The sequence below is a fragment of the Ochotona curzoniae genome, unplaced genomic scaffold, assembly GCF_017591425.1.
Source record: "Ochotona curzoniae isolate NIBS_2020 unplaced genomic scaffold, NIBS_Ocur_1.0 scaffold_4701, whole genome shotgun sequence".
Lineage (NCBI taxonomy): Eukaryota > Metazoa > Chordata > Mammalia > Lagomorpha > Ochotonidae > Ochotona > Ochotona curzoniae.
In genome coordinates this window covers 69,005,033-69,026,945 of record NW_024467122.1, presented here as the reverse complement: position 1 = coordinate 69,026,945, position 21,913 = coordinate 69,005,033, and the positions used below count along the sequence as shown (strand labels likewise).

At 45.5% G+C, this 21,913-nt stretch overlaps 1 protein-coding gene and 1 pseudogene across 1 annotated transcript; both read left to right on the top strand.

Moving 5' to 3' along the window:
• The first annotated feature begins 1,846 nt into the window (after positions 1-1,846).
• On the top strand, positions 1,847-21,024 carry MTFMT (mitochondrial methionyl-tRNA formyltransferase). Its single transcript, XM_040969450.1, has 9 exons — positions 1,847-2,055; positions 3,755-3,964; positions 5,699-5,821; positions 7,622-7,724; positions 8,840-8,915; positions 12,742-12,833; positions 17,967-18,045; positions 18,898-18,980; positions 20,771-21,024. The coding sequence occupies exons 1-9, from the start codon at positions 1,847-1,849 to the stop codon at positions 20,966-20,968; spliced, it is 1,173 nt and encodes a 390-aa protein (XP_040825384.1). The 3' UTR covers positions 20,969-21,024.
• LOC121149029 lies at positions 16,036-16,887 on the top strand (annotated as a pseudogene).
• Positions 21,025-21,913: the final 889 nt, after the last annotated feature.

Below are 21,913 nucleotides of genomic sequence, written 5' to 3'. Positions count from 1 at the left end.
CAGTAGGGCCTTGAGGTCTCTATCCTGTAGTAGTTTGGATGCCAGGCGTTCAAAGGGAGTCATTGTCACTCTCAGACACTTTCCAACAGACAGCTATTTTGCTGGAAACATATTAGTGTATTGACTTTGGGTGGGAAGTGATGTGACACAAGGCAAAGCAAGTAGTCTTTGCCAGAACTTTCTGCAGCCATTACCGGCATCGTCCGCCTTCTACCCTCAGCCCTGGAGACTTTTGATGTCATTGACCTTTATGTACAATCCTTAATTCTCTCAGTGTCTTTGACCCTTTGCTCCTGGTTACAGTGTAACTAAATATCTGCTTTAGTCACTCAACAAATCAGAGTCCAACAGTAGAATAAAATCAAAGTCTATGGCCTTTCCCTGCGGCTCTCTGAGCTGTTTGCAGCGTAGTCCTTTTCATAAATGTCACTCCCTGGAGTTTCATTCTCAGGATAAACTGCTCAGTGATGTGTCTGAGGAATGCCCAAGAATCTGGCAAGTCAGCATTGGGTGTTGAACTGTGCACACCTAATCCCAACCCGCACATTCTTGAGGGGTCAGAGTCAGGGGGACAGGACATGAGGCACAGCATTGGCCCCAGTAGTAATCAGGACATGTTGGATAACCCCATCATAACTTGGGAATTACTCCAAATTTCATTACAATCTAACTGTAAGGGGAAAGGCTACACAAGTAGTCTCACATTGGAAATTCATTTTTGATGAATGTTGTTAGCCTAGATTTTTTAAAAAGGTTTGTTTATTTTTATTGGAAAGGCAGATTTACAGAAAGAAGGAGAGACAGAAAACCCTTCCATCTGTTGGTTCACTCCTCAAGTGACTGCAATGTCAGAGCTGAGCCAGGACCTGAAGCCAGGGGCTAGGAGCATCTTCCAAGTCTTCCACGTGGGTGCAGGGTCCCAAGGCTTTGGGCCATCCTCTGTTGCTTTCCCAGGCCACAAGCAGGGAGCTGGATGGCAAGGGAGCAGCCAGGACACCAACCAGCAGCCATATGGGATCCTGGTGGCTGAAGGTGGAGAATTAGCCAGTTGAACCATTGCACTGGTCCCACAGCATTTTTTTTTTTAAACGTAAACCAATACAAGATACTTGCAGTAACATTTTTAAAGATTTATTTATTATTATTGGAAAGGCAGATTTACAGAGAGAAAGAGAGACAGAAAGATCTTCCATCCCCTGGTCTACTCGTCAAGTGGCCCAAAGCTTTGGAACCTTTGCCCATGTGGGTCACCTGGAAGAAGCTCCTGGCTGCAGAGCAGCTCGGCTCTGGATGCAGCCATTCGGGGAGTGAACCTGCAGGTGGAAGAGAGGGTCACCTGTGGCCACCCAGCCCAATGGTCATCCACTGAACCCGCACTGGGCGGTAACGCCTCGGACAGCAGAATTCATTCATTTATGCATGCATGTTTTTTTTTTTTTTTCCAAAAAGGCTGGTGCGCAGCGTCCTCTCGCGGACGGGCCCGGACTGGCACTCCCTGCAGTGGCGGGACCCCGGAAACAGCTTGCCCACAGCTTGCTCACAGCTGCCCCGGCCTCGGTCCTTGCCCCTGGCACGCGGCGCCGAGGCCTGGGTCTGGCCGACCTCCCCAGGTCGTCTGTGGCGCTGCCTCCCAGGCGACAAGCAGGAGTTCTTCCACTCTACAAGATGCGAATTTGTTTCACCAGCTGCAACACAGCGGGAACACGCCTCCGATCAGTCAGGCGGGCGACCCCCTCCCGCCCTGACGTGACTCCGCCCCCAATGGCCTCGGGCCCCGCCCTTCTCTTCCGGCGACTTCAAGCGGCGCAGCGCGCCTGCGCGGGGTGGGCCGTGGCCGGCCGCGGCCATGAGGGTCCTGGCGCGGAGCTGCTGGGGGCCCGGCCTGGCCAGCGGAGTGGCGAGCCGGAGGCCGCGGCCCCCGTGGCGAGCGCTGGCCGGGGTCGGCGGAGAAGACCGCCGGGAAGCTCGTGTCCGCGAGAAGCCGCCCTGGCGGGTGCTGTTCTTCGGCACAGACCACTTCGCCCGCGAGACGCTGCGGGCGCTGCACGCCGCCAGGTACCTGGGCCGGGCTGGCCGGGCTGGCCGGGCGCCGGGTCGGGTCCCCCGGCAGGTGCAGCGCAGGGCCGCGGGGCTGCACCCCGTGCCACCCCGCCCAAGGTCGTCAGCACAGCAGGGTGGGACCTCGCTTTCCTTTCCCTCCTGACTTCCGATCCTCCTCCAAGTTTGGACCCTTTGGGCTTTCGGTTCTGCACGGACGGTCGTGTCTCCTTCGTGTTGTCCACTGTGCGAGGTGGAAAGGACACGGTCGGCACCAGAGCTGTTTTCAAATAAATGAAGGTACACAGCAGACATCTTAGGTACACATTTAGTCGTTGCAGAACTGGTGTGGCGGATAGGGACTGATGTTGGCGGCAGCTTTGCCAGCAGGCCCATCCTGAATTGCATTTCTCCTAGCTCCTCAAAAGGTGTGTTGAATACTATGCAATTGTGGTTATAAAAAAAAGTAAGGTAGTTCTGTTTTTGCTTTTAAGAAGTGTTGTTAAAAACATTTTTATCGGAAAAGCAGATTTACAGAGAAAAGGAAAGACTGAGAGAAAGATCTTCCATCCGCTGGTTTGCTCCCCAAATGGCTGCAATGACCAGAGCTGAGCAAATCCAAAGCTAGGATCCAGGAACATTTTCTGAGTCTCCCACGCAGGTGCAGGGTCCCAAGGACCTGGGCTGTCTTCTTTCTGCTGCTTTCCCAGGCCATGAGGCGGGACATGAACTGTTGCCCATATGGGATAATGGCACCACAGAGAGAATTAGCCTATTGAGGCACTGTACCAGCCCTGTTTTGCCCATTTTTTAAGAAGTCTCCTGGGCCTGGCACGGTAGCCTTAAGGCTGAAGTCCTCTCTGCATGCACCAGGATCCCATATGGGCACCAGTTAGTGTCCCGGCAGCCCTGCTTCCCATCCAGCTCCCTGTTTGTGGCCTGGGAAAGCAGTCGAGGACCGAGGACGGCCCAAAACCTTGGGACCCTGCATTCACATGGGAGACCTGGAAGAGGCTCCGGGCTCCTGGTTACAGATCGGTGGCTGCTTGGGGAATAAATCAATGGACAGAAGATCTTCTCTGTCTCTCCTCCTCTCTGTATATCTGACTTTCTAATGAAAATAAATAAATCTTTTCAAAAAAAAGACTCCTGCAATAATATATGTAGCACTAATAGGTGGAAAGAAAAAAAAGCAAAATAGTATATGTACTATTCTTGTGTAAAATGTCCATGCCATTTGTGTTTCTAGAGTTCTCTAGAATGGTAGCCACTCGCCGCACCTGGCTTTTCAAGTTGGTTAAATAAGCTTCCACTTGTGTGTGTTTTCCATTGGCAATGAGAGAGGGACAGGAAAATTTCCCATCCACTGATTGCATCCTCAAATGCCTACAATGGCTGGGGCTGGGAACTCAATCCAGGCCTCCCACTTGGGTGGCAGCGTCCTAGCTCCTGGGACTGTCACCCTACCCTTGTGCACCTTAGCTGGAAACTGGAGTCAGGAGCCAAAAGTGTCCCTTGAATCCAGGTACTCTTGGCCTAAGATACAAATATCTTAACCACTAGCCCACATGGCCACCTCCATGTTTGTTGTAATCATTTGGTCCCAAATCCTTCATGAGTTCATCCCAAAGATAATTCAATAGTAGTGCGTAAAGTTGGGTCCTTGCCTTCATGCTGTTCCTCTTTTTTTTTTTTTCTCCTGATTTTTCTGACTTAGGGAGAACAAGGAGGAAGGCCTCATCGACAAGCTGGAGGTAGTCACGGTGCCCTCGCCGTCGCCCCGAGGCCTGCCAGTGAAGCAGTTTGCCCTGCAGACTCAGCTGCAGGTGCACGAGTGGCCGGACGTGGGCTCCGGGGACTACGATGTGGGAGTCGTCGCTTCATTTGGCCGACTTTTGAGTGAGGCTCTTATTCTTAAATTTCCCTAGTAAGTTTGCGTTCTGAGGAAATACAGATGGGTGACCTTGGGTTTTGATAAAGGAATCTGGCATTTACCATGTCATAATCTGAACCTGAGTGATCATTTTTTTTTTTAAAATAAAAGTGTGCCTTTGTGGCATGAATTGACGCAAGTTCCTGGTGGCTCTCTGTGGCCTGGTATTTAAATGCCATGGATGGGTTGTCCCTGCTGCCCACCTCCTCTGACTGCAGCTGCCTACCACCTGCTGCCCCCTCCTGGCTCTGCTGGGATGATTCCCTAGACCCCTTCTGTCCGAGGTACCCAAGACTATATTCTTGACCTCTGCCCAGCATCTGCTCCTCCTTCACTCCTTATCTCAAGAAGGGACACTTCATCCTTGCTTCTAGCTGCGTAGGCCCCAAACTCCAAACCCTAGATGCATCCCATGACCCAGCCAGCCCATCAGGAAATAACGATTGGCTCTGCCATCAGGACCTGCCTGGAACCTCTGGTGGTTTTCACTGCTGTCACCCCGACCTGTGTCCCTGCGATGGCCAGCTAACGCGTCTCGGCTTCTGTTCTCAGTCTTTTACCCAGCCCACCGGCAAAGCAGTCCCTCTCAGCCTAAGTTGGTCCCCACCCCTCCTCTTGGAAACCTCTGCTGCTTCATCTCACTTAGAAAAAGGCAAAGACCTTTGTTGTTGGCCTGCATGAACTTGGGGCTCTGGCCACACTTGGGCTGGGCCACATTGGCTACCTGTTCTACCTTAACCTTGCCTCCCACCTGTTATCCCCAGCCTGCTTCTCTGTCCACAGCCCCCTGCACACAGGGGGCTCCTGTGTTACACAGCTGATTTGCTTAGTTGTACTGGTGGAGAGACACTGTTAAACTAAGTACAGATTAGTATTTAAAACACTTAGAGAGGTGTGTTAGGAAAAGCAGCAAAGGTGAGTGGAGCTAGATGGGATTCTAGAAGCTTACTTTAAAAATGCTCTATGTGCACCTCAGACAAAGTTTCTTTGGAGATCTTCCTAATCTAAATGCCGGACTCAGAACCCTTACCAAGAAAAGAGAGAAGACAGAACAGGTCAACCAACCATCTCAGTTATGATGGACTATGTCGATCAATGGATTTTTGAAGACCTCATAGTGCGTGGAGTGGCAAGATTGGCAGCGATTCATAACTGTTGAAATATCAAAACCACTTGAGCAAGATCCTCAGAGCATGCCCTACATCCGGGACCTGGGGAGGGTGGGAAATTGGGTGGGCTTCTCCCTTAAATACCCCCCTTTAAACATGAAGGAAACAATATGGAAAAAATACTAGTCTTATCCACTGTCCTGTAGTCCTTGAACCTTTTTACCCTAATTAACTATGTAAAGATTGTCAAAATTAAAAAAAAATTAAATGCTAAAAAAAAAAAGAATGCTCTATGTGAGCTCAGTGAACTGAGGGTGATCATGTGGCCCTAAGCACGGTCTGCGTTTGTAAGGTGCATTGTAGAGTAAGAACCCCTGGAAGTCATGAGCTGTTGTGGAACAGCTTTTTCTAAGTTTCATTGGTTTCTTAGGATGAAAGAGTAGACCTTGAGCCGACCTTTGACTTTCTCCTTTTGGGTGATCTGGATTAGATTGAAGTGGTCAGTCCTTGGGCCATGTGGGGGAAAAGTCTAATGATGCAAAGCAGCTCGTTAGCTGAGGTGGCGGGGACTCAATGGGGAAGGCAGCTGGCTGACTAACCTCTGCATTTCCTCCCTCAGCGGCATGCTGAACGTGCACCCCAGCTGCCTGCCGAGGTGGCGGGGGCCAGCCCCTATCATCCACACGGTGCTTCACGGAGACGCACTCACCGGAGTCACCATCATGCAGATCAGACCCAAGAGGTACTGGGTGTCTTCTTGGGAATTTGGAGGAGGGAATTTTAAATGTTGATAGCAATCTCAGGAGAAAAGTGGGAGGGGTGCTTACTTCTGCAACTACATACTGCTTCGTGGCTTTTTGTAATGCATCCCCCCTAACCCCCCCCAACCCCTCCCACCCCGGTTTCTGACATAAGCCCCGTGTCTTGTGTTAGCAGGCGAGAGTCCAAGTAGCTGAGTTCCTGACACCCATATAGGCGACCCAGTCCCCTGGCTCCTGGCTTCGATCTGACCCAGCCCCGACTATTGCAAACATTTGAGGAATGAACCAGCAAATGGGAGATATCTCTCTCTCTTTCTCTCTTTCTGTTTTTCTCTCTCTTTCTCTGCCTTTCAGATAAGTAAAATTATATGAAAAGTTTTTTTACATGTGAAAAAGCCCTTGTGAAAATTTTAACTTGTTAATTGAAGTTATATTCACATCTGTATTTTTCTTAAAAATACTGCTTAAGTATGAGATGGTTTTATTTTTTTCTGTTTTGAAAGCCATAAAGGGAGAGAGAAGACACACAGAGAAAGCTCTAATCCACTAGTTCCCTCCCCGAATACCCATAATAGCTGCAGACTCAACACGGGTCTCCCACGTGGGTGAAAGGATCCAGCTTTTTGAGCCAACACCTGCATCTGTGGGAAGCTGGCCTCCAGGGCCAGAGGTAGGACTCAGGGCAAGGCTCTGATGTAATTCCCAAGTGTCTTCATCAGCATCTTAACTACTGGGCCAGATGCCGAACCAAGACAGGAATCTCTGTATTGGTTGTTGGGGATCTCAGTTCTGCTGGCCTTGGGCTCCAAGATTTACTTATTTATATTGGAAAGGCAGATTTACATAAAGCAAGAGAGACAGAGAAAGATCTTCCATTCGTTGGTTCACTCTCCAGATGGCCAAAATGGCCAGAGCTGAGCCCATCCAAAGCCAGGAGCCAGGGTCTCCCGCATAGATGCGGAATCCCAAGGACTTAGGCCATGCTCTGTTGCTTTCCCAGGCCGTAAGCAGGGCGCTAGAAAGTGGAGCAGGCAGGGCCCCTATGGGATGTCAGCAATTAGCCTGTTGAGCCATGGCACTGGCCCTTTGCCTTGGTTTTTAAATGATGGCCCCCAAAATTTGAAGGAATATATTTTGTGTCACTGGGTCATAAATTGTCTAAAACATTTTTTCTGCCATACCTATTGTTTTTTCTGTAAAGATTTATTTTTATTGGAAAGACAAATTTACGTAGAGGAGAGACAGAAAGATCTTCCATTTGCTGGTTGACTCCCCAAGTGGCCATAACAGTCGGAGCTGAGCCAAAGCCAGGTTCTTCCCGGTCTCCCATGTGGGTGCAGGATCCCAAGGCTTTAGGCCGTCCCTCCTGCTTTCCCAGGCCACAAGCAGGGAGCTGGGTGGGAAGCAGAGCATCTGGGACAGGAACCAGCATCTATATGGGATCTGGTATGTTCAAGGCAAGGACTTTAGCCACTAGGCTACTGTGCCTGGCCCAGAAAATATATTTTTTTCTGTGTACAAAGAGAGATTTTAAAAATAATACCTATTGGTAGAATTACTTGTAATTGTAATTAAACCTCTGATTGCAACCCTAGGAAAAAAAGTAATTTGAAATCTAAGTACAGGACATACTTTGCTCCTCTTTGACACATTTCTTGTTGCTAATGGCTAGCATCGCCACTAGTGGGCAGTACTGAACTGTCTTTATGGTGGGTAGACAGATACATCTGTCCTCAGAAACAGTGATCGTGCTATTACCCACATTTTGATTTCTTTGCCAGGTTTGACGTGGGCCCCATTATCAAGCAGGAAACTGTGCCTGTGCCCCCCAAAAGCACTGCGAAGGAGTTAGAAGTGGTGTTGTCAAGACTGGGTGCCAGCATGGTATGGTTCCGCCGCATCCCTCCTCTCTTCAGTTGCTTCATAGACCTCCCCAGAGTTTTGGCAAACAGTTCTAGGACTTAAATTTTAAGCTTCTTAAAAAAAAAAAATCTATGAGGAATGGAGTTTTCATCCCTGACTTCCTAAAACTTCAGCCACTGTCTGGAATTACATGTGCATTTGGGAGAGTTCTGGGCAGGGCAGGTTTCCCATCCGGCAGCTGTCACCTTTGGGGGTGAGGTGTGTTAGGTCACACCTCCGGGGCTCACTGGCTGCCCGTCAGACAGCACCACAGCTGGCTCCTGAGTGACTGTTAGCTTTCCCCTCCTCTCCATGCCTGGGTTCCAGCATTCGCATCTCTGTGTCCTGGAATTCTGCTAATGACCCCACCTTATAGATAATCTTTGTTCTCTCCATGGCTGTGTACAGCACACTGAATCTAACAGTGGGATCTGGACAAATACTTAATGACTAAAATAGTATGTTTCCCTATACACTAACTGATCTTATACACAGCAGAAAAACATTGTCTCAAATATTGTGTATGGCACTTTCTATTCTGACCATTCATCCTGGCAGCGGTCTTACAATAGTGTCCGCTCTTTATTGGGTATTGACTTGTGTGCCAACCCTGTTTATTTTGTTTTTTTGTTTGTTTGTTTGGTCTTCTCAGCTAGCCTTTGAGATGTTATTGCTAGCATCTGTTTCACAGATTTATGACACAGAAAGCCAAAGAGAAATTAAATAACTTTTCACAGTGACACAGCTGGTAGGTTGCAGACCTGGGATTTGAACCCCGAGCCCCAAGACTATATATAGAGTACAGTCTCCATCTGCAAAGCTTCATTGCCTACCTTCCTGCACGGAGGGGCTGTGGGAAGTGAGCAATCGAACCCAGGTCTTCCCAGCCAGGCGGAGCCCAGCATTCTCGGAAGGCATAGCGGTGACTCAAGGCTCACGCAGCAGGCCCAGGGTCTCTTACCTAGAGCCGATTTACTGCCCCCGGAATGTGCCCCACAGCTCTGTTTAAAGTTACAGGGCATCTCATAGTACAGACCTACAATGTATTTCTGCTCCTGTTGTTCGATTCGCCTTAAACGTATCTCGTTTTCCTGTAGCTCCTGTCAGTTCTGAGGACTCTGCCTGAGAGTCTGCAGCAGGGCCGGCAGCAGCCTGCTGAGGGGGTGACACACGGTGAGTGAAGGCCACAGACAGGCTGATGTCTCGGGGATGGGCCAAACAGCCGGGCCTTGGCTGTCCCTTCCCCTGCGTTTTGACTAAAGACAGAGCGCCCACTCGTATGTCCTTTCCCAGGGACTGACTGGTGAGTCATCCTCTCCCTCTTAACGTGTGCCCTGCAGAGCTTTAGACAGGCTAGTGTAGTAAATACCAGTTTCAGCCAAGTCAACAGTTAACAAAATTTGGCCCTGTTCTCTCTCTCTCTCTCTCTCTCTGTTTAGTGTTTGCAGTAAGCTTAACTTTCTCCTTTAGAGGAGATCACAGCCTCTCGCCTCTAAGTACATTAGCATGCATTTCTAAGAAAAATGAATTTCCTAATAGCGTTCAATATCTAGCTCCTATTTAAGTTTTCCTGTCAAAATCTGCTTTAGGGTTTGAAAAAAAGAATGGGGCTTGCACTGTTTAAGAGTTGTTTTATTTCTTCAGCCTCTTTAGCGTAATCCCTCCACTGTTTTTTTCCCTCTGTTGCTGACTTTTTGAAGAATCCAGGCCAGATACTTGGTTAGCTGATACTTTGCCAGTGTGGTTTAGCTTGGGTCTTAATTTCCATGGGTGTTTTAAATTTTTTTTCTTTATAATTTAACCTTGCTTTCAATTTTTCAAGATTTGTTTTTATTTGAAAGGCAGATTTACAGAGAGAAGGAAAGACAGGTGGAGAGAGATCTTCCATCACTTGTTCACTCCCCAGGTGGCTATCCACAGCCAGAGCTGGGCTGTTTGAGACTAGGAGCCAGGAGCTTCATCTGGATCTCCTGCAGAGAAGCAGGACCCCAAGGATTGGGCCACCTGCTGCTGCTATCCCAGGCACATGAGCAGGGAGCTGGACTGAAGGTGGAACAGCTAAAGCACGAACCAGCTGCCATTTCGGATGCCAGCACCACAGCTAGAGAGTGCCTATTTTATCACAGCATGGATCACTAATTTTGCTTCTTGAATAGATAAACTATATGATGATTCAAAAGCTAAAATTGTTTTAAAAGATATATTGAGAGAGCTCTCACCTCTATCCCCTCCGGTCTTAGGGTGACGTAATAGTAGACCACAATACCAGCTTGCACCAAAGCTAGTGAAGCTGAATTTGATCCCTTCGTTGAGATGGCGGTCACCATCTCATCCAGTATAAAGAGACCCGTTTTCTCTTTTGCAATTAGCAGGTAACCCATGAGGTAACACTTTGGCATTGTGCAGATATCCCTGTTTATTTGCTATGCATAAAATAGCTTCAATATTTTAGTTCTATACAGCATTATAATACTGTATTATAATACAGCACAAAAAAAAACCACCGAAAAGATTTAGAATTTCCTTGATGTTTTTTTGGTTGCTTGCTTATTGTTCTTTGGTTTTGGACCTTAAGATCTGTACTACCAAGGTCACACAGTAAGGTTACAATGTTTACAGTTTATAGCCATAATTATTGTTTCCTTGTAGCTCAGTTACCTAGTTTGATACAGAGTTAACTTTGTTTCAGTTTGTTTTCTGTTTTGATGATTGCTGTATTTCCTGATTGATTTTTTACTTTTTGACCGTATAAAGCGCATAAGTGTTTTGAAGTTCAAAGCATTTACAAAAGCCTGGAGGTCCTGCTTCCATCCCTGTCTCATCCAGTCCCACATCCCTGCATGTCATAGGACACCGTTTTTATTAGTTTTGCATTTAGTTTGCTGTGTTCACTTTTTCCAGAATAAGCAAAAATACATATATCTTTATTTTTCCTTTTTTTTTTTTTTTTTTTTTACAAAAGCTACCATACAATTTATTCTTCACCTTTTCCGCTACACTCAACAGTTTGTCTTGAAGGTCATGTCCAGTTCATGGAAAGAGTTTATTATTTCCTTCTTTTTTTTTTTTTTAAAGATTTATTTATTTTTATTGGAAAGGCAGATATACTGAGAGGAGAGACAGAGAGGAAGATCTACCGTCCAATGATTCACTCCCCAAGTGAGCGCAACGGTCGATGCTATGCCGATCCGAAGCCAGGAGCCTTTTCCGGGTCTCCCACGTGGGTGCAGGGTCCCAAAGCTTTGGGCCGTCCTCCACTGCTTTCCCGGGCCACAGGCAGGGAGCTGGAAGGGAAGCGGGGCTGCCGGGATTAGAACCGGCGCCCATATGGGATCCCGGGCGTGCAAGGCGAGGACCTTAACCACTGTGCCACCGCGCCGGGCCCTATTATTTCCTTCTAAAGAAAAAAAAAAAGATTTATTTATTTTATTGGAAAGACAGATCTACAGAGAAAAATATTCTCCACATGTTAGTTCATTCTCCAAATGTCCACAATAGCCGGAGTTGAGCCAATCTAAAGACAGGAACCAGAAGCTTCTTCCAGGTCTCTCTTGTGGTTATAGGATCTCAAGGACCTTGGCCATCCTCTACTGCTTTCCCAGGCCACAGCAGGGAGCTGGGTGGGAAGGGGAGCAGTTAGAACACAAATTGACACCCATACAGGATTTCAGTGCTTGCAAGGGGAGAATTGACTAATTTGAGCCATTGTGCCAGACCCTGTTCTTTCCTTTTTCGTGGTAGCACAGTTCTTAGTGATGTGGATGATATGGATTTGTTTAACAGGGCCTCTATTTCTTTCAAAAAGATTTATTTAATGTGGAAAGAAGAGTGATGGGAAGAGACAGAGATCTTTCATCCACCTGATCACTCCCCAATACCCACAAACTCAAGGCTGAGCCAGGCAGAAACTAGGCGTCAGGAACTGTGTCCCAGACTTGGGCAGCAGGGGCCTGAGTCCTTGGACAGTCATCCACTGCCCTCGAGGCACATTAGCAGGAAGTTGTATCAGAAGTGGAGCAGCAGGACTGGAACCAGCTCTGTTATGGGATGCTGGCACTGCAGGTGGCAGCCTAGCCAGCTGTGCCCCTGCAGGGCCCCACTGATAAGCATTGGGTTGTTTCCTATCTTTTGCTACTTCAGAAAATAATTCTAGAAATAATTTTTTGCATATGCTGTTTCCTAATTTGTAAGTAAGAGCTTGTATCTTTAGAGTAGTTCTAAAGAGTGCTACTCCTGTGGAGGATGTATAGGATCCTTTCCTGTGTTTAAAGACTATTTACATTTCTTTCTCTTCCAGAAGTGTGATATCTTTTGCCCGGTTTTCTGTTGGGTTTTGATCTTCTCAGTTTCTAGGATTAGTTTATATAGTAGAAAAATTAGCCTTCTGTGATACAAATTGAAATTTGAAATCTAACTTTCCTTTTGTCTTATTAAAAAGTATATTTGGGGGCCAGCATTGTGATTCTGTAGGTTAAGCTGCTGCCTGTGATGCCAGCATCCCAAGTGGGTGCCGCTTTGTATCCCAGCTGCTCCATTTCTGATCCGTCTCCCTGGTAATGTGCCTGGGAAAGCAGCAGAGCGTTGGGTCCTTGCCACCTGCTTGAGACCTGGATGGAGTATCAGACTCCTGGCCTTGGCCTGGCCCAGCTCTCCCCATTGTAGCCAGCAGAATGAACCAGCAGATGAAAGATCTCTCTGTCTCTCTAATTCTGCCTTTCAAACAAATGCATATATTCTTTTTAAGAAAGTTGATTTTTATGCTGTACAAAATATCCATCTTTAATTGTTTCTTGGCCTTCAGTCATAGTTAGAAGGGCAATTTCTACTCATGTTTTCTTTTAGTGCTTATTCGGTTTATTTTTATATTATGGAAAGTTTTGAACATATGTGTTCAATGGAAGAATATTAAATTCTCTTGAGTCTCTTACTGAGCATCAGTTTTTATCAGTTCATGGCATTGAACCTGATGGTCATCCTCACTCATGGCTTTGTCTTCTAGCTCCTAAGGTATCTGCTGGCACCAGCTGTGTCAAATGGGAAGAACAAACTTCAGCGCAAGTATTCAGACTTTACCGTGCCATTGGAAACATAGTAAGTTGGAAGATTCAGGTTATAGTTTTATCTTACTGGATTTTATTTGCATTTTATTTGCTTTTTGAATGTGTTTGGGGATGAATCTTGTGAATCAAACCTAGAAAACATCAAGGTTTTTTTTCTTTTACATATTGTCTAAACTTTAATTTTTATAGCAGCCTTTGAGTTCATATCTTCAGTTATATATAACCTCGTTTAATTATCCCATTTCATAGACCAGGGAAATAGAAATGAGGTTACTAACTTAGGAGTACCCAGTCACTAAGTAACAAATGTTAAGTTTCCCAACTCCTAATCCAAAGCTTTTTGCAGTATGTCTTTCTGCCTTTAGCCATTTTTTGGAAAAGATTTATTTCTTTTTCTTTGAAAGTCAGACTTACAGAGAGACAGAGAGGAAGATCTTCCATCCACTGGTTCACTCCCCAAGTGGCTGCACCAGCCGGAGATGAGCCAGGAGCCAGGAGCCTCTTCCAGATCTCCCACATGGGTGCAGGTCCCCCAAGTCTTTGGGCTGTCCTCCACCACCTTCCCAGGCCACAAGCAGGGAGCTGGAAGGGAAGGGAGGCTTCCAGGACACGAACTTGCACCCATATGGGATCCTGGCACATGCAAGGCAAGTACTTTTAGCCACTAGGCTACCGTGTCAGGCCCCTGGGCAATTTTTTATAGTCAGATTCCCAATTAATTGATATCCACATATGACACACAAAATAAACATAATAGCTGGTTAAAATATCAAAGATAAATTCTCGTTTCATTGATAAGTTTGTAGGAATTTTTCATTTTGGTAGCTTATGCTATTGACACTCTGGGTTTACTAAACGTGTTTTTTAATGCATAACTAACTTCTTACACTGATGTTGGGTAAAATAGGAGATTGCTTTGGGATATCCTCACCATACCAGATTCTTTAGTGCAGCCTCATGTTGTTGTTATTTTATTTTTTTTTTAAGATTTATTTACTTTTATTGGAAAGGCGGATATACAAAGAGGAGGAGAGACAGAGAGAAAGATCTTCCGTCCGATGATTCACTCCCCGAGTGACCTCAACAGCCGATAATTGCCAATCCGAAGCCAGGAGCCTCTTCCGGGTCTCCCACACGGGTGCAGGGTCCCAAGTCTTTGGGCCGTCCTCAACTGCTTTCCTAGGCCACAAGCAGGGAGCTGGATTGGAAACAGGGCTGTTGGGATTAGAACCGGCACCCATATGGGATCCCGGTGCGTGCAAGGCGAGGACTTTAACAACTACGCTGTCAGGCCAGGCACATGTTGTTGTTATCCAGTTTTAAAGTTGGATAAGTTGAGGCCTGACACAGATACTCCGTGAACTATTACCAAGTTGTGCTCAAGGTCCCATTGCTAGGTACTGAGTCAGAGTCAGCTTTGAACAAGACGTGTCTGAGAGCAAATGGTGTACTTTTCTGGCGACAGCCAAGTGGCATCAGGAAACAGGGACTTCCGAGGCAGACAGGGTGGGGTTCCCTCTTGTCTCTGCCCCTCTGGGGACTTTGTGACTTGGGGAACTCGGGCAAGGTACTTGACCCCTGAGCTTGAGTCTGTTGGTGGGAAGATAAGGGCTGGGGGAGTATGCCTGAAGCAGCTCCTGTGATATCTGGTGGAGCGCAAGCACGCATTCAGTGACAGCTGCTGTTTGTTATTCATCTTTTCAGAAGCAGAACTGGTGCTGACAGCCTGTTAATGTGTCAGCTAGTACAGTAGGGACTGCAGATAGAGGTGGTGTGGGAAGACAGACGACAAATAAGCCAATGAAGAAGAAAAAAAAGTGAACGTTCTTTGATGAAAATGAAAATAGAATAACACGATAGATAAACTGGAGGTTGTCTTAGGTGTGGGGACAGGCTGATGCTTAAGCTCATGGGATTTGAGCCATGTTGTGTTTGAGACACTTGGAAGACTTCCATGCGGAGATAGTGGGCAGCGTCCTGAGATGCAGTGCAGGCCACAGCTCAGGGGCCTCTCCACATCTCTGTCTTCTGCAGCTCCACTTTCCTGTTGGGCAAGAAGCACTCTGTGCTGTTGGAGACTGGGAGCGCTGCTCTGAGAGACAGGGTGGGGACTGATTCCCAGGGCTGCTCGGCAAGCCCTCCGTGTTCTCTGTATGTTCTCACACCTCTCCCGTGGGGTCACTAGCCGTGTTCTCGGCTGCCAGGATCAAAGGAGATATTTAAGTCCACGCAGGCATAGCAGTACTGATGGTGCACACTGACATTAAGTCCTTGCCATCATCTTCCTTTCTGAATGCTCTGATGAGCACGTGGGATCCCCACTCAAGCACGAGAGCTGCATGTTCTGAATGTGTGTTCTGCATACTTACTATTCTCAGTTAAAAATATGTGGCTTTTTTGGTCCACACCATTCCAGGATCTTTTGAAGGGGTTGGTATGTGGCACAGCAGGTTGAGGTACCAGTTGAGATGCCTATATTCCATATGGAAATGTCCATTCCAGTCCTAGCTGCTCCACTTTCAATCTAGCTTCCTGCTAACGCACTTGGGAAGCTAGTGGCTAATGGCCCAGGTACTTCAGTCACTGCCTCCTGTGTAGGAGACCATGACGGAGTACCTGGCTCCTAGCTTTGGCAGATCCTAGCTTTGGAATGAACCAGAGATGGAAGATCTCCCTCTCTGTGTTTATCTCTCATTCCCTCTGCCTCTTAAAGAACTAAATAAATATATCTTTTAAAAAAAAAGGAAAAAAATTTAAACATGGAAATGAATGACTGACACTAAAATTAAGTCAACAGATTAGGAAAAATATTCATAACACATACATGAGTTAAAAAGCTACTATCTTAAATATAAAAAGATCTTTGCAAATTATTAAGATATGAAAAAGTTGGTAAGATATATGCAAAGGGTGGGCCTGACACGATGGCTCATTGGCTAAATCCTTACCTTGCATGTGCCAGGATCCCATATAGGCACCAGTTCATGTCCCAGCTGCTAAACGTCCCATGCAGCTCCCTGCCTGTAGCCTGGGAAAGCAGTCAAAGATGGCCCAAAGCCTTGGGACCCTGCACTTGCAATGGGTGACCCGGAAGAAGCTCCTTGCTTCAGATTGGCTCAACTCTGGCTGTTGTAACCACTTGAGGAGTGAGCCACTGTTTGTTGAATCTTTCTCCCTGTCCCTCCTTCTCTCTGCAAATCTGCCTTTCCAATAAAAATAAATAACTCTTGGAGATGAGTTGGGGTGCTGACGATGGCAGCGGCAGCGGGGAGGCCACGGCGCGGGCTGGGGCACACAGTCCCACTGAGGATGGCTTCGGCCTGTCCGCTTTGGAGACCAGAGAGCATTGGGATGCTGTCTGAGAGAGAACTACAGACTTTCCGGGAATGTGGGGATACAGGAGAAATCTGCTTTGGAGAAGAGAGCATGACCGACTGCTAAGGTGGATGCAGAAACGGAAGGTTCTATTGGATGCTTCAGTGCTGGATGTTGGAACTGGAAATGGTGTCTTCCTGGTTGAACTTGCAAAATTTGGTTTCAGTAATATTACTGGAATTGATTACTCTCCCTTGGCAGTTCAGCTTTCTATAAATATCCTAGAGAAAGAAGGGTTATCTAACATCAAATTAAAGGTGGAAGACTTTTTGAATCTTTCCACAAAGCTGTCTGGATTTCAAATTTGTATCAACAAAGGGACTTTTGATGCCATAAGCCTTAATCCTGACAATGCAGTTGACAAGAGGAAGCAATTTGTGAACTTGTGAACTCCTTCTCCAGGGTGTTAGAAGCAAAAGGCTTTTTCCTAATAAACTCTGTAATTGGACCAAGGAATAGTTACGTAGTGAATTCAGCGAAGGATTTGAACTTGTTGAAGGACTGCCAACCCCTACCTTCAGCTTTGGTGGCAGATCTGGAAACACTGTAGCTGCGTTGGTTTTCCAAAAATCCTGATCCTTTTCTGAGAACAGATTCAGGTAACTTCTTAAGAAGCAACAAAGCAAAATGAACCCAACAGAACATGCAAGCATTGATAAGGTTTAGTAAGTACCAGTGATGCACATGTTGAATAGATATAATGAATTGGTTAAAAAAAAAGAAGGAAAGAAAGAAAAATTCATGATCATATAAGTCATTGATTTTTAGAGGCCAACAATTTTTGATTTTGTGCTTGAGATGTAAATATTTTCTCTTTGATTTGAAAGCTTTAAGATAGCAAATGAATTTACAGACAGCATGTCTTTTTAATTTTTGTGGTTGGTAAAAGTGAATTGACTGGCTAGTTATGAAAATGTGATCAGACTATTCCAGAGCTGGAATAATATGTACAAGAAACCTGTTAGTATTTACTAGACTGTTTATGAAACATGACAAGACATAGTGTTTTGGTTGAATAGAGGGGTTTTTTTAAGATTGCTTTATAACTAAGAAAACACCCTTGGTCTTCACGTATACAATTAAATAAAATCAAAGAAATATATCAGCTGATAAAGCAAAATAAATAAGTAAATCTTCAAGATATGTGACAAGTTGACTTGCCTCACTAATAGTCAGCAATAGATTCCTTATGTAAGTCTGTAACCCAGACATTCCACCTAAAACCACACACAAAAACTATTTTCCAGAAATGCATAGTGCTCAAAGATACATCTAAAAAACCGATCAGTAACACTTTATAATATCAAGAAATTGAAAAAAAAACTGGAATATGCATCTTAAAAAACTGAAATATATACTGCATATACAGAGTGAAATAGAAAGAAGTAATGAAAAATTGTCTGTGGCCAATGTAAAGTATAAGATCTTTGTAAAACTTTGTTATAGATTTTTGTAATAATATTCAAAATATTGGTTACAGAATATCACTTTCTAAGAGATGGTTTTTAACATCAGTGCTGTAGTGCTTGAATTTTTTATAAATATATATTTAAATTGGAAATATTAATAAAGTGTTTTTAAAACACTGTTTTAAAAATAATGTTTAAGGTCTTATAAACCCTGGAGAAACTGAGAGAGGACCATGCTTATGTTGTGTGTCGTAAGTTTAACGACCAAGTTCCCAGTTCCTCTGTAACTGGGAGAAAAGTCAGACCAGATTAACACAAAATAGCAAGACTTACAGATTGAAAATACTCCATTATGAACCCTTCGTGTATTTTATTTGCAGATTCCGTTGCAGACACTCTGGATGGAAAACACCATTAAACTTCTGGATTTGGTAGAAGTGGACAGTTCGGTCCTTGCTGGTACTAACTGAATAACTAACGTTGAAGATGTTCTCACTGCCATCTATTTAAAATTGTGTTCATTTTATACATTTACTTAAAAAAAAGATACGAATTATTTTTAATTCTGTTCAGTGATGATAATAGTTTACATTCACTTCTCTTGCTCCTTACAAAGTCTATTCACATGAACTGTCGTAATCATCATTGGAACCTAGGAGGCAGGCCGAATTCGCTTCTGTTTAAAGTCTGTGATGTGGTACAGTAATGTGTTCAGGGAGTAAAAACTGACTCGGTTAGTTTCTTTCTGATAAATATCACGATGAAAATGTTCAGGCAGCTCAGTGAGAATCTAGGCCAGGGAACTGCATGGCTCTCTGAATTCTGTGTTCCCAATGTTTTCATTGGAAAGGCGGGTTTGTAGAGAGAAGGAAAGATAGAAAGATCTTCTATCTGCTGGTTCACTCCATAAATGAGCACAATGGGTGGAGCTGAGCTGATCAGAAACCAGGGGCTTCTTCCAGGTCTCCCATGTGGCCACAGGGTCCCGAGGTCTTGGGTCATCTCTACTACTTTGCCAAGTCATAAGCAGAGAGCTGGATGGGAAGTGGAACAGTTGGGACTCAAAGCAGTACCCATAATAAGGTATCCCAGTTCTTGCAGAAGGAGGAGTAACCAGTTAAGTCAATGTGCTGGCCCCGGAAATAATTTTTTTTTTAAAGCATGATTATAAAGTAGGAGATCAGCAAATACATCCTTTCCAGTATGAACACACTGCTTCTCAAAATGTTACCTTTTTCTTTTTTGAGAAAATACCAAGAAATTGCATAATTATTATTTTTCATTCTCTCTCCCCGCGCCCTCATTCTTCAGATCCCAAACTAACAGAACAGACTGTTACTCCAGGTTCCGTTATATACCACAAGCAGTCACAGATGTTGCTGGTTTGTTGCAAGGTACATTTTCCTTTAGTTTGAAATTACCATACTGATTTTTACTGATTTTATCATTTTTTGTAAAGATTTGTTTTTATTGAAAACTCAGATTTACAGAGAGAAGGAGAGATAGAAACATCTTCCATCTGCTGGCTCACTCCCCAAGTTGCCAAAATGGCCCAAACTGAGCTGATCCAAAGCCAGGAGCTTCTTCTGGGTCTCCCATGTAGGTGCAGAGTCCCAAGGCTTTGAGCTGTCCTCTGCTGCTTTCCCAGGCCACATGAAGGGGGATGGAAGAGAAATGCAACAGGCAGGATATGAACTGGCACCTATATGGAATCCCGGTACATGCAAGGCTCCAAGGACTTTAGCTACTAGGCTACCATGCTGGACCCTGAATTTATCATTTGTATCATTATCTAGTTCAGGCTTCACGTAATTGCTGCTTGTCCTTCTGATTGGGCAGTAGACAGCTTACTTTTCTTAAGAAATACTGAAATCCTTAGCAAAGCTTTGTGAGATTCTCTTGCTATTGTGCCAAGGCCTTATTGTCACTTGGTCAGGGAAAGAAGATTGAGGAGGGCCCAGTGCAGTAGCCTAGAGGCTAAAGTCCTTGCCTTAAACACGCTAGGATCCCATATGGGTGCCAGTTCTAATTCTGGTGGCCCCGCTTCCCATCCAGCTTATGGCCTGGGAAAGCAGTGGAGGACGGCCCAAAGCCTTGGGACCCTGCACCCACGTGGGAGAAACCTGGAAGAGGCTCCTGGCTTCGCACTAGTGCAGCACCGGCCGTTGCGGTCACTTGAGGAGTGAATCAGCATGTAGAAGATCTTCCTCTCTGTCTCTCCTCCTCTGTGTATATCTCACTTTCCAATAAAAATAAATTTTTCAAAAATCTTAAAAAAAAAAAGATGGTTAAGGAACTTAAATCCTTTCTTAAAAGAAAATTTGTGTCTGTAAATTTGTTTCAGTAATGCAGTCTAGCTAACAGGCTGTTGTGTTTGGTAACATAAAAGATAGTCACATCCAGTGTCCTGCTGAATGACTACGGGGTAAAAGTCCTCCTGCTTTGGTTGCCCAGCAGTTCTTGGAGAGACATTGAACTGTGTGCAATGACTTGAGCTGTAACAAGACATATTCCTGAAAAATATTCTGCCTCCCCCGACTTGCTGTCTTGTAAATGTTCAAGAAGAGTGATGAGTTGACATGGCCTACACAGACTGTGGATGCAGAGCCCCTTCGCCCATCCGCCCCCAGCAGCCCCTCTTCATCTGCCCAGTGGGTTCTGGAGCATGGCTGGACGCCTCTGTCTGGTGATCGCACACCACGTGCCTGCAGTTTGCCCTCAGAGCTGGGACTGTGGGCACACGTGGGTTTGAGTCTCACCGGGTTGTGCTACTTTCAACAAATCACCCACCCTCTCTGGGCATCAGTTTTGCCTTCAGAGATGAAGAGGAAACTGGTTCTGCCTACCTGTTGATGATGTCACATTGTCCAGTCACAGCAGGGCAGGTGGACATACTCAGAAAGCCATGGAAGAACACCCCGCCAATGGCGCCCCCTTGTTCTGCCCCCGTTAGGTTAGATGGGTTAGGTTAGATGGGTTAGGTTAGATGGGTTTCGCTCTCCCTCTGGTAGTCAGCCTTCAGAGCCAAGGAATGGCGCATGCGACCTACCACAGTGCTTTTTGCAGCTTGGCATGTTGTAACGGTTTGCGTCCAAAATAAATAAGTCATGAGCTAAAGTGTAGTTAGTTTTTTTCAGTTCTGCCACCACTGCCTACTCACTGTTTGTCTCTTGCACTGTTTTAGGATGGCTGGATTGGTGTCCGATCAGTAATGCTTAAAAAAACTCTGACAGCCACTGACTTCTACAATGGATATTTACACCCTTGGTACCAAAAACATTCCCAAGCTCAACCAAGCCAGTGCAGATTTCAGACTCTCAGACTAACAGCTAAGAAGAAGCTGGAGAAAAAAATTGTTGCTATGCAACAGTGTATTAAGTAGGAAGAAGATGGACAGGAACCTATTACGTATTTGTCACTTACAAAAAGCCTTATTTATAAAGAATTGCCTTGATTTCTAAAGATGATACAGTTGGAGAAAGAGAAGATGGACTGCCGCCCTTTCTTCTGTTTGTGTCAAGAAAGTTGAAAGCAACCTTTTCTACTTGTATAACAAGACGTTTAAATAAAATTTGGATTTATGTCAAACTCAAGGAGATTGTATCTGGCCCTAAAAGCAAGGGCAACTGATTGGTATGTATATGGATTTTGAAAGGAGGGGTTAATTTGTTTGTTTGTTTGTTTGTTTGTTTTTAGAGGGGGAGAATGGAGACAGATCAGATTTTACAGAGAATGGGAGAGAAAGAAAAAGATCTTAAATCCTCTGCTTCATTCCCGAGATGGCCAAAGCTGAGCTGATCTGAAGTCAAGAGCCAGGAGCTTCTTCCAGGTCTCCCTCATGGGTGCAGGGTCCCAAGGCTTTGGGTCGGCCTCCACTGCTTTCCCAGGCCACAAGCAGGGAGCTGAATGAAAAATAGAGCAGCCAGGATATGAACTGATAACCATATGGGATCCCAACACTTGGCAAGGGGAGGATTAGCTAATTGAGCCATTGCACTGGGCTCAAAGTAATTTTATTTTTTTATTTTTATTTTTATTATTATTATAAGAAAGACATACAAAGAGGAGCAGAGACAGAGAGGAAGATCTTCCATCCATTGATTCACTCTCCAAGCAGCCACAATATCCAGAGCTGTGCCGATACGAAGCCAAGAGCCCGGAGCCTCCTCCGGGTCTCCCATGCAGGTGCAGGGTCTCAAGGCTTTGGGCTGTCCTCAACCACTTTTCCAGGCCACAAGCAGGGAGCTGGATAGGAAGCAGATCTGCTGGGATTAGAACTGGAGCCCATATGGGATCCTGGTGTGTGCAAGACGAGGACTTTAGCCTT

What these genes read in the sequence shown, in the direction of transcription:
- MTFMT (XM_040969450.1), top strand. Translation starts at nt 1,847, where the DNA reads ATGAGGGTCCTGGCGCGGAGCTGCTGGGGGCCCGGCCTGGCCAGCGGA. An exon ending in CTTATTCTTAAATTTCCCTA is followed by an intron (nt 3,965 to 5,698) that starts GTAAGTTTGCGT and finishes TTCCTCCCTCAG; the next exon opens with CGGCATGCTGAACGTGCACC. An exon ending in CAAGACTGGGTGCCAGCATG is followed by an intron (nt 7,725 to 8,839) that starts GTATGGTTCCGC and finishes GTTTTCCTGTAG; the next exon opens with CTCCTGTCAGTTCTGAGGAC.